General features: G+C 32.2%; 1 protein-coding gene across 2 annotated transcripts; it reads right to left on the reverse strand.

Moving 5' to 3' along the window:
* Positions 1-1563: 1563 nt before the first annotated feature.
* On the reverse strand, positions 1564-4222 carry LOC132314927 (glycerol-3-phosphate acyltransferase 5-like). 2 transcript variants are annotated; one of them, XM_059813699.1, is made up of 3 exons: positions 3786-4222; positions 2644-2964; positions 1564-2553 (listed from the first exon to the last, which is right to left on the reverse strand). In XM_059813699.1, exons 1-3 carry the CDS (start codon positions 4185-4187, stop codon positions 2071-2073), a joined length of 1206 nt encoding a protein of 401 aa, XP_059669682.1. In that variant the 5' UTR covers positions 4188-4222; the 3' UTR covers positions 1564-2070. The 2 variants fall into 2 exon arrangements, with proteins under 2 accessions (XP_059669682.1, XP_059669681.1); XM_059813698.1 differs by having other exon boundaries at positions 1564-3000; positions 3639-4222.
* Between the last annotated feature and the right edge of the window lie 8389 nt (positions 4223-12611).

The following is a 12611-nucleotide window of genomic DNA, read 5'->3' on the forward strand; positions in this document are numbered from 1 at the left end:
AAATTTTAAAATAACATAAAATCATTGTAAGAAATTTTTTTTTTTTTTTTGCAACTTTAATGTATATTGTTAAAACGTGTCTATAAACAATATTCAATAAAATTGAAGAAAAAAGTTGTCGATTGAATCATTATTGTTGTCAAGTGAATAAATTTTTTTTTTTTCTTTCTAATTCATAACAAATAATATTTATGTATGTGTGTGAATATATGTGTGCGTAAATATAGTATGTTGTTATAAGGATTACCATAATAATTAATAATTTTTTTTTATTACTAAATTTGATCTTTTATAGCAAGAGGTTTATTGGAATTTGAAGGACTTATAAGTAATTTTATTATTAAACTATATTTAATAACAGGAACCATTTAATTTTTTTATTAAAAAAAAAAATTAGAGAGATCAACTTTAATTGTTATATAGAAAACAACTATTAGTATCTATGATTTAGTACCATAAATAGAGTGTTACAAAAAATTTGAGGGGGCCAACTTTAATTTTTATATAAAACATTACCATAATTAATTTTAATTAAATACTATAATAAGGTTTTGTAAAAAAAAAAAAAAAAAAAATTGCTAGGGCCATGGTGGAGTTTTTATTTATTTATTTATTGTCAAGGGTCATTTTGGTCAAATCAAAAGACTTGTAAAAGGTTAATATTGTACTTTTATGATTTAAATGGGTCACTTCAGAAGTCAAAGGGTAATGACGTACTCTTATCATGGTTAGGGGTGTTGTTCAAGTTTGCAAACTTGAGGGGGCAATTGGATCATACTCTCTTTAAATTGTATTTACTTATCTTTATTGCAAATCTGAAAGGGTGTGAGTACAAATTACCCTAAAATTTTTAAGATAAAGGAAAAGGAGGACTGCAGATAATAAAAATGCATTCCCTTACTCTCTCACACACATTGCAACTCTCATTGCGTTAATAGAAGAAGAAAATAAGTTTTCCTCTCCCACTGTAAATATACATCTACACATATCTATATATTTGTGTGTATATATTTTTTCTATGTGTTGAAACTTCTCTTAAACTAAGATCATCGTTAAAATCGTGAGATCGAATTTAAAATCAAATAAAGTTATATTCTCTCCATCTTTCTCTCTCTAGATTTCATTGTCCTTGATTGATTTATAATTTGAACCAATCAATGGTGTCGTCTTCATCTCAAGGAGGAAGAAGTTAATCATTCTACTACAAGAAGCATTTGAGTCGTCTGTACACTTCCACTCGTCTTAGTTTCGGCAATGTCGTTTTAGGGTTTGGACAATAAGTTCAGCTCCAAATCCATGAAGCCTAATCGGAATCGGACCGATTCCATGTAGTGGGAGCTCGTACGCTAGCGGCTTTTTCGTCGTGGTCAGATTTTATTGGTGAGCCTGTTGATACTTTGAAATGGGAGGTAGTTTTTTGGATTGGGTTTAAGCGTGTTCAGTTTTTATTTCCTATAGTCATCTTTTTCTTTTATATTAGTAGTTTAACACATATTCAAGTTTTATTGGGCCACCTCATCGTAAGAAGAAAGTTCCTTCTTATGCGGCCTAAGTCAAGCATTGTTCATTTCGATATATTCATTACAGGAAAAAAAATTCAATATATTCTATGCATATATTTCACTTAGATATCAATAGCGGTCCCAAATTCAGGTCGATTATATTTCACTTCTTCCCCAGAAAAAGATGATCAAACAATTCCCAATATATATATATATATGATGACAACTTCCATAGTATGATGATTTTTTACATTTAAAAAAAAAAAAAAAACTTCCAAAGTATGAATTAAAATTAGCAATGTAATCTGTCAATCCAAAGGGATAACTAACATTAACAATAACAAATGATAAATTTTTTTTTTTGGGTAAATGATAACAAATGATAATATTGGTAATCCTAATAAAACATTATTCAACACTTCTTGTAAAAAATCTATAAAAAAACAAAAAATAAATAAAAATCCTCCACCTTAATTATTTGTACAAGCAAAGCAAGATAGCATCAAAATAAAAATATCAGAACAAAGATGAAGAAAAACAAGAATACAACAATAATCTCACTTTTTGTTTACTGAATGAAGGGCTTAAAAGTGCTCACCACCTTCTTAAAACCAGTCACCAACTTCTTAATCCGACCAACACTTGAAGTATACGAAACAATTCCATCGTTGCCGGCTAGGACTCTGTACTTGTCCTTCCTGGTGAAATTGGTGCACTCAAATCCTAGTGTAGCAGCTAAGATCCTCTGCACATAGTTGGCAACATCATGTGGGCTCTTACCGGACGAGCAAGTGGCTTCATGAGGCAACTGGTTCAAGAATGTGACCTCATAGACTGGTCGAGGGTTCATGAAGAAGAATATAGGGTCCAAACCTTTCCAACCCCTAGCTGTGGTTGCATGAAAAAACCCTACCCTGTAGTTCATTGCGACCGGGACAATCCTATCTGTTAATTCTGCAAAAAGTGCACTAAACCTCAACAGAAATGGTTCTCTGCATGTTGTCCCCTCTGGACACACTACTAGGTCACCATTTGACAATTCGCTCTTGATCTTATCTGCATCAACATGTCTAATTCTTGTTAATCGGACGGTAGGGATGGGTGATAAAATCTCTGATAGGCGCGAAATGGAGTATGTGACTGCTGGGATTTTTCGTTGCAGGACGGAGGAGAGGACAACGGGGTCCATTAGGGTTCGGTGAGTGCACACGAAGAGCACGCCGGAACCGGAAGTCGGTGGAGGCGGCTTTCCTTTCACGATGACCTTGCCACCAAATAACCGGGAAAGTTTGGGGACAGCCCACATTGGTAGCATTACACCAATTGCAATGCGAATTATGGCGAGAGTGATTCCAAATGGGATCCATAAGAGTATTAGGATGGCTGTTGATGGTGTGGGCCGCTTCACGAGCCGGCCGTCATGGAAGATCACCGGCAGTGGGCGGACGAGCTGGCGGTCATGCTTTTGGTTGTTGATGAATGGTGGCTGAGATTGTTCCTGTATAACAAGCATGTTTTATCATATGGGTTAGTATTTACGCGTGCATGAATTGTGCAAGAAGAGTTAATCTATGATGTATCTGTAAAGGACTAAAAAGTTGGCTATGCAGAGCTAACCTTGTGATAAATTATATATATATATATATATATATATGTATATACCATTACATTAGACTTTTGCCATTGTAAAATTTGAAGAGGATTAATATACGTGGTCTTATATTAAAATTTAAAAATATAAGATACAAAAAAAAATGAGAAAGTTATTTTTAATTTTGAACGCGAAAAGTCGAAAAGTCATAACTACTTGTGAAGTAATCCTACGGATGTACCAGAACTTGCCCTTAATATATATATATATTATATATATATATATATTGAAAACACTAAATTAAATTAAGAAATAGTGCTGTATTACAAGATTGACAATTGTGAGACTGGACATAATCCCAAAAACAATGCAGCTAATTAAATAAACTAAGAACTTGACTAACTTTAAATAGTTAATTAGTCAACTTCAAACATGGACAGTACTTGAATTGTTCAAAGTTAGTTACTGTAGACTGAAGTTATGTAAAACATTTCATATCAATTTTTCTTTTGATTTTCTTCAAGAACATAATTAGTAGTAGTTACCTTGCATAGTGATAAGAAAGAAGAACCAGTTTGAGGGCTGCATAACCCTAAACTAGGCTGTTCATCCCCAAAAAGCTCAGCAACACGGTGCGAAATCGAACCAATATCACCCTTAATGAAACCTGTGGCGAAACCAAAACGGTTCACTACAAGTTCACTCCCAATGACTTCATCAGCTCGCAAATGCTCCTTCACGAACCTCTCCACCATAACCCTAGGTGTCTTGGTCACCACAACTCTCTTGTCACATGAACTAAACACCCTCCAAGCCTCCATATCAATATCATCCATGTAAAACTTTGGCAAAACAGCTCTTGCCACCGATTCGATCTCCGACACTCTTAGCCCCGCGGTGGCAACAAAGATGGTTAGCTTGAGCCCACAGTCCCCCATCCCACATGCATCGAGCAAGCGAGTCACCGGCCATAACATTAACAACAGAGCGAACCGAATTATGCCCGAAGCTTCAAATGCCACTAACATATAGTAGGAGAAGGGATCTGAGTCCTTGACAAGAGTCCCTTCGAGCTCCGAAACAATGGACTCCATCACTAGGGTTTCTTTCTCTAATTTTCTCGGGAAAGTTGGAAATGAAAATTTTGAGTTCTTGGTTATGGATGACAACTATTACTAGGGATATAAGAGTTGTAGGGTTAAGGTAGATTGACTGTTCTCTAATGCAAGAATGAGGCTGTTTATCAACTTACAACCACCTCATTGCATGTTGCTATATTTATATTGCATAGTTTCTCTCACTTCTCTCTCTCTATGTTTTCTTTAGGTGGATGTATCTACATTATAAATGGAATGATTTGTACGCCACGTTAACATGCACAGATTGATTACTTAACCCCAACAACTTTGTCAAGGTGTATTTTAGATTTTTTTACGGGTCTACGTGTACGTCTACCATGACCATATAATTAGGTTACTTTCTAAGATAATATGAGCCGTATTTAATAATTATTATTCATAAAGAATATTACAAATTAAAGTAGTGATAGCAATCAACTCCACGTTTTTTAGAGGATTTTGTTAAGAAGTTTCAATCTATACTGTATACATATATATATATATAAAGCTACAATCTGTATTTTTATGGGTTTATTGTCTTATTTTGACACAGTCTACTCCCACATTTTTGATTCACTACTGCTGTAGTCAACTTCTCTCATTGGGTTGGGCCTTTGTACCATTTTAGGCCTTTTTTTCCCTGTGTTTTGTGGGCCTTATAGGTCCTTGTCCACTGTTTTCCTTGTTGGTCATGGGGTATTGCCCCCATGTTCTTTGCACAGTTTTTTTTTTTTTTGTTTTTTTGTTTTTTTTTTTTTTTTTGTAGGACTTATAGGTTCTTGTCCACTGTTGGCCAGTAGGGTATGCCCTATTTTCTTTGTACAGTTTTATTCCGGTTTGGTGAGATCGAGTAATGATGGAGAATTCGAAAGTAGGACAAATCTGATTTAGTTGACGTGCAAAGGTTGATGCAAGTGGGAGGTGTTCGCTCTACCACTCACCGACTCTAAATGATTTTCCTTGTAATTAAGTTTCTTTTTTAATTTTCAAGATTTAGAGCTTACAAGTCACTCTATGTTCCATTTGAATGGCAAATAATGCGATATATAAAAGCTGTAATTTGCTGAACCTGCTCAATTAACTTCCTAAGATTGAAAAAGTAGGTTTGGTTAGAAATTCATGCATTTTTTTTCCATAAATATGGAGCTATAGGTGGTGCCCAACCTTGGAAGAAGAATTGCAAGTAGGTTAGAAATTTAGTTACCTTGTCAGGTTTATATGGAGCTATAGGTGGTGCCCAACCTTTTTGGTCAACACTGCTTTCTTTTTGAACAAAAATTTCTGGGTTGATTCATCCAATTCATATCGAATGTTTTTTCTCCAAGGTAGGTAAGGTTGGTTTAGAAAGGACAAACATTGAATATAAAACAATTTTGTTTATAATATATACTAGTCCATCGTGTTCTTATATATACATATACACACACAGACACACTTCCTAATTATTAATTACATGCCTTGATGGCTCCAATTCGATATCTAGAATGGTACAATTGTTGACATTGCATTCGTTGATGGCTATAGATAATTGTATGAGGGAACGATTTTGAACGATAATAAGAACACATAGTGAGGTGTTATAAAAAAATTGAGTGTTGCATTTTTAAAATTTTAATAAAAATTATAGACAGTTTTGTAAATAATAATAGGTCTGTCCCTGATAATATTGTATTGAGAGTGGGGATGAAAATTTAAGTCTTCGTATCTATCTCTATATACTAATAATAAAAGTGTAAGCAATTTTGATTGTCAATTATAATTTTAAGTTTTTAATTGTTAACAAATTAAAGAACCAATAAGCATTTATTATATTTAACATACCAAGATACATCAGTTATAAATTATAATATCTAGATATTAGAGTTGTATTCATTTGGTACCAAATATGATTTAAAACAAAATATTTAACAAATAAATGAACCAACAAGTGTGTCATTATATTTAGCATACCGTAGCAACATATATAGAATGTTTCATTTTTTTTTTTTTTTTTTTTTATGTGTATTGGACTCGAGCAATAATTTATTCATGATGAGTCTAGAGCGGGAAAAACCACATTATTGGAGTAATCAAGGTGGCGTTAATTTAGGTATAATGTTGAACCTTAATTTTAATGTATTTGTATTTTTTTTTTTCCATACAAATTTTCTGTTAAAATAACTTAAATTGTCATGTTTTCACAATAATTTTCTAGTACAACAATTAGAGATTTAATAGCATCATGCATTGTTTTTCTTCCCGGTTGGATTGTTAATTGAAACAAAAATGTTCTTACAATTAAAATCTTGTTATACAATATGGGTCCACCACCCATTATTTTACGATATGTGTATTGATGCAATTGATATTATGATGCGCACTTCATGCAATTGGTATGCTGATGTATATACAAGCATTTGATTGGTGGAGTGATACTTAACCACCTGATTGGAGCAAGATGAAGGCGCCGAAATCAAATGAGTATAAGCAATTGAGGCGGTGAGTTCCCAGGGTTGTGATTGGTGTAAATGCCGAAGGACCGTGTGACTAGTTTTAGTAATGCATATATATATTATGTTTGACTTATTATCTGTAAGCAGGTAGTTGGTCTGATGACATGTGAACTACTAATTGATTGAGTGATGTAATTGATGAGTGTAATGCGGCAATGTATTTATAAATATGTGTGGTGGAGTATTGTATTGGGTATATCTTTTAGTGAATAAAATTACCTTCGTTCTTATTGTCACTTTGGGTATGTCTCATTATATATTTTATATATATTTTTATTTTTATATTCATAAGAAATCTTAATTTGTGTGATTGATAACTTTTGTTGACTTACTTTGTATGAATACAAACATACATTTATACTTTCAAAAAATTGTCAGAATGTAACATAGAAATGCATAAATGGATTGGATTTTGTTTTTAATTTGTTTCTTTATTTTTAGTTAATTAATTTAAATAATCATTATATTACTATAATATTTTGATAATTTTTTTTTTCTTTTTTTTTTCATGACTAAGTAATACAATGATAGAATTAGTACAAAATCATTATGTAATAAGTTCTAATGCATTATTTATTTACTACTATAAATTTTGATAACACGGTCTCTTTTCTTAGTACGTATATGTGTATATATAAATATGAATCAGTACTTTTAATTTTATGATTATCTATTATTATTTTCGGAAAGGTCAAGGATAATGTATACTTGAATAGTATAAAAGGTGGTGCCAAAGTAAATTGGGCCGAGCCCAAGAAAAAAAAATGAAGAAGACCTAAGGCCACACTACAAGCCCAAGGCAAAAACATCCCGAAGGCAAAGCCTGAAGCCCAACACCTCAAGACCCTTACAATTTAAAGCATAAGACCGTTACACCTAACAACTATTCCATGAATGGTCTATGTTGTATTGTTGTTCCCAATGGAGGAAGATTCAACCGAAGAAATGAACGAGGAAATTCGGAGGAGAAGGTATTGGGTGTGCCGGCGTAGTATCCACCACTTGGTTTATTTGAGTCATACGTATTGTGTATGTACAAGTACGTGTTGTGTATGTATAGTTCGAATAAGCCGATACACTGATGCACCGAATATCTATTTCATTGGAAGACAATACTCTTAGTACCGAGAGTGTTACGATGGGAGCAAGTCATAATTTGAACCAACAACCAAATTTGAGAGTACAAGCTTTCTCAACTCTTTTTATTTTTAATCACCGATTGAAGCTTTTTTATTTATTTTTTTCTTTAACAATTGAACGTATATTTTTTCAGATATGAACAAATCTGAGCCTCTAAACGGAGCAAATCTGTTTCGAAGTTGTTGTTGTTGTTGTTGTTGTTTATTATCTACTGAAGCCTTCTATGTTTTGAAGTTGTTTAAAACCTTAAATCTAATCCTATAGTGATATTTATAAAAATTGTACAATTGATATATGTTGTAAAAATAAAAAGGTAAATATTGTAATATATGTATTAAACCAGTAAAACCCATAATTTATGAGAAATAATATGGGGTGTTTAGCATATATATCCACATAAATGCTTTTATAGAATCGGTCATTCAATTTTTAATTTATATATATATATCTATATAGATACTGTAACTTTTTTTAATTATTTTTTGTTACAGTTCCATGTTATATATATATATATATATATATATATATATATATATATATAGATACTGTAACTTTTTTACTTATTTTTTGTTACAGTTCCATGTTCTTTTAGTAACTGGTCTTTATTTGCTGGTTTAATTTTATGTTTTGTTTCTCTAATTGATTGTTTTCATAAGTTTAACACAGTAGGTACCATTAGGTTTAGAAGTTACACGATTTGTTAAAAGTTCTCATGGTGTGTTGAGTTGTTACATGGAAACTACACAGTCAATTTCATATTTAGTGATATGAAAAATGAGTCCATCTCGTCTTTTCAAAGCATTATTTGTTCCAAGGCTAGCAAATATTGTTGACTGAAAAAAATCACATAATTGAATTAGAGATAACATATTTAATGGTGTAACTGCACTGAGATGAAGTTTAATGGTGTGACAAATGATGTAGCTACAGTCAGAATCGACTTCACCAAGCAAATAAGTTACGTGATTCAAATGTTGATGCAATATGAAATGCTAACCATGGACTAAATTTATTGTTATTTTATCAAGGACATGTAATTGATTTATTTTTTAGCTAAACTTTCTCACTATTTGACGTATATAAGATCAAACATGTAAGGTGTAGGTGCAAAATTTCTCTCTATTAAAAGAAATAAAAAGAAAAATACAACTCACTTAAAATAAGCTATTATAATACTTAGAGACAAGTGTATATTGCTCGATGCCTTTATTGGAAATCTAGGCCTCTATTTATATTAAACAAGGTGGTGGAATTATGGTCGAACTCGCCTTGCTTGTCTTCCAATTCATACCATATACAACATTCTTTACAATTAGAATTCTTTCCTTTCTACAATTCTTTCCATGCAAAACTTTCCTTGCACAGAACTTGCCTTCTTTGTTGAATCCTTTGCCTAGCAGGACTGATCTGTCTTTAACTATAGTTGGGTTGAATATAACTTGGTCCAGACGACTTAGCCAATGGGCCGGAAGTTCAACATTAATGACCCTAGGCTATTGACGTCTTTTATTGGGCCTAAATAGGGTTGGATTTTTACGGTCCATTAATAAAATAAAAACAAAACTTTAATAATAGCCACGTGGATGACCTTTATTGGAGGGGGATTTTTCCCTCCACACTTTACCCCCAATTTCCTCTTTAATTTGATTACAGCTCCTAATTAAAAAGAAATTGAATTTGCACAGCTGCCACTTTTGTAAGAGACGGTTCCAAGAGTGTCTATTGTTATTCTGACTTACGAGCTTCCTCAAGATTTGTTTTTACCTTCACTGCGCTTATTTCATTTACTGCATTCTTCACCTCGTCATATCACCAGGTTAGTTCCTTATCTTTTTTCTGATCTTGTATAATGAGCACTTCAACCACTCACGACCACATAGAAATTGTAGATTCTGAATCCACGCCTTCGTCTTCCCCTACTCTCATTAGGGTTCCTCCCCCTAGGGTTTCTAATCCTCTTAAACCTGTGAATGATTCGGCCAATGAGTTAGATGATTCCTTAATTCAGACTGAAACTTCCACCTCTGGGTCGAATGACATCTTTACTAAGGAAGAGAAAGAGACAATTTTATCTGTTCGACGTATCAAGTTCACCATTAATTCGGTAATGGAGGAATTTGAAATCCCTGAGGGAGTAGAAATTGTTGAATACCCGTGGATGGCTGACTTCAGTTCAGGCGAGGGCGTCGAAGAGAATGAGTTGCTTTTCTCAGTTGGATATCTTAACGCCCTTTGATTTCTTCTTCATCCCTTCTACCATTTGGTCTTTAATAAGTTAGGTCTAGCCTCCCTTTAAGTAAACCCTAACTTTTTTTGGCACTTTTGGTTCGCCGAAGGCTTGAGAGTCTTGATTTGACTCTCGCCGACCTATTAATTACTTACACCATCTCTAGGCATGGGTGTGATACCCCCGGATTTTCGAATGCGGGTTGGCCAGACCCACGCCCAAATACCTGATGATATTAAAACAAATTGATAATAAACGAAGACAGAGTATAAAAGAATAAAAAAGAATAAATAAAATGCTGAAAAGAAACTAAATGATAATTCAATAATAAAACTTCAGAATAAATTTCTATTAATTAATAAACTCTTCTGATACAACTGATCCTCCAAAAATATACAACTCGGGAATCCATACCATGTAGACCCCTAAATAATCCCACCTGAACAAGTGACAGCAATAACTATCTACATCAGAAAACTGAAACGTAAAAGAAACTCCTATGTAGAAAATCTAGAAGAGTGAAGTAGACTGATCCCTGCTCAGCACGAACAACCTCTACTCCTGATGAACACCTGAAAAATAATGGTGAGTCAGGCTCACAAACAAGTTCTATTCTACTACAGTCCAAGCAGAGATTCGATACACGTATACATCCTAGTCAATCTAAAAAATAACTAGTAGTCTGTATATATATAAATACACACTAAAGGAACCTCACTAGACTATAGGGTTGTCTCAACCTGAATAGTAGGCAACATGCAAAATGCACATATAGTGGGCATGAGTACCTAGACCTACCAAGGTACACATCTACACTATATCTAGCTACACATCCCTAGCGATATACGCGCCCTAACCACTGATCTTGAGACTCAAGCTCATATCATGGCACCATACTTATATATATATGATCTAGTAGCCATCCTATCTAGTATAAATTAATCCTCCATAAGTCATTCAACTTGTTCAGCTGATCTGACTTGAATATAAGTAGGACTTAACATTTTAGTTAATCCATTCCCTTATATAATAAATTAATCCTTCGTAAGTCATTCAACTTGTTCAGCTGACCTGACTTGAATACAAGTAGGACTTAACATTTTAGTTAATCTATTCCCTTATATAAAATAGGTAGGACTTAACTGATAAGTTAATCCGTCCCTAGAATGCCACCATCCCATACCGGTGCATCAAATCACACAATCCAACAATTGATGTAACGATTAAGGAAATACATCAAATAATCCAGAAATAACTAAGATAATATGATATCAAGTTATCACAAAATATGAATGACTTATTATTTATTTAAGCTTCCTATATCATATGTCCAACACAAACTGAATCTTATACATAATGATATTTTTTTTATACCGTCAAATAAGCATTCTTCATATCCAATTCATCCTACATATTTAATCTTAATTGCTAAAACATTTTAAAAGACTAAATCCATTCGTTTGTTTAAAACATTCAAAATAGCAAGTATCATTATGATTGAGTCTATTTAAATTTATTTAAACCCAAACCTAGTTCCTATTTAAAGTTCAGGAATCCTAGGCATGTTTCTATATTCCATCATTCCACAGATATGAAAAATACATAATTTAAACATGTAAAAATTCACAACAGAAATTAAATCAAAATCACGCATTTATCAATTCATAACACAAGAACATATATGAACCAAATTCATAAAACCTATGTTCTAATCCAATTAAACATACATAATTATTTAATTTTATGTGTTTAATAAATCCTGGAATTTCCTAGGCATATACAGAAACACGAATCAAAGGGAAAGAGATAGAAGAAGAACTTACTTTAAACTTTCGGATCGAAAGTTCAACTTCTTCTTCCTAGATTCTCTTCTCTAAAGGGTTTTCTCCTCCTTTTTTCCTCTTCCTCCTTCTCTCTTTAACTCTCTCTTCCTAATATAAAATCACGTACTATATTTTTGAATTCTCCTACAAACTTATACTTATGTATATATAGGCTAAAGAAAATTAACCCTAATCCTAATTTCATTCCAAGTCAATTTAATAAAGAAAAATTAAAATTAAAATATAAAAAGGTAACGTAAAATATGTTACGTATATAATTTATGTATATCCTTATTAAATAAATAAATTATATACATACCATTATTTATTAGTAGATTATCTAATAATACTTAAGTTACCATAATATTATAAAGTAACTTAAAACATAACACGTATCAAATCTATGCATATTTTTATTATTTAAATATAAAACATATACATCAGATTAAATATTACTGCCCAAGTTACCATAAAAGTAATTAATAAATTACTTTCCATTTTATATATATTAAAAAAAAAAGTAAGTAAAATATGTTACGTATATAATTTATTTGTATCTTTATTAAATAAATATACATAAATTATACACATCCCATTATTTATTAATGGATTATCCAAAAATACTTAAGTTACCATAATGTTATAAAGTAACTTAAAACATAACACGTATCAAATCTATGTATATTTTTATTATCTAAATATAAAACATATACATCAG

This window comes from Cornus florida, unplaced genomic scaffold (assembly GCF_030987335.1).
Source record: "Cornus florida cultivar Cherokee Brave unplaced genomic scaffold, ASM3098733v1 CherokeeBrave_3.0.0_Hap2_Chr06, whole genome shotgun sequence".
In the NCBI taxonomy this organism is placed as follows: domain Eukaryota; kingdom Viridiplantae; phylum Streptophyta; class Magnoliopsida; order Cornales; family Cornaceae; genus Cornus; species Cornus florida.

Excerpts from the sequence above, each read along its gene's own strand:
- LOC132314927 (XM_059813698.1), bottom strand. The coding sequence starts at position 4,187 with ATGGAGTCCATTGTTTCGGAGCTCGAAGGGACTCTTGTCAAGGACTCA. Across the intron at positions 3,001-3,638 it reads CTTTCTTATCACTATGCAAG|GAACAATCTCAGCCACCATT; the intron begins GTAACTACTACT and ends CTTGTTATACAG.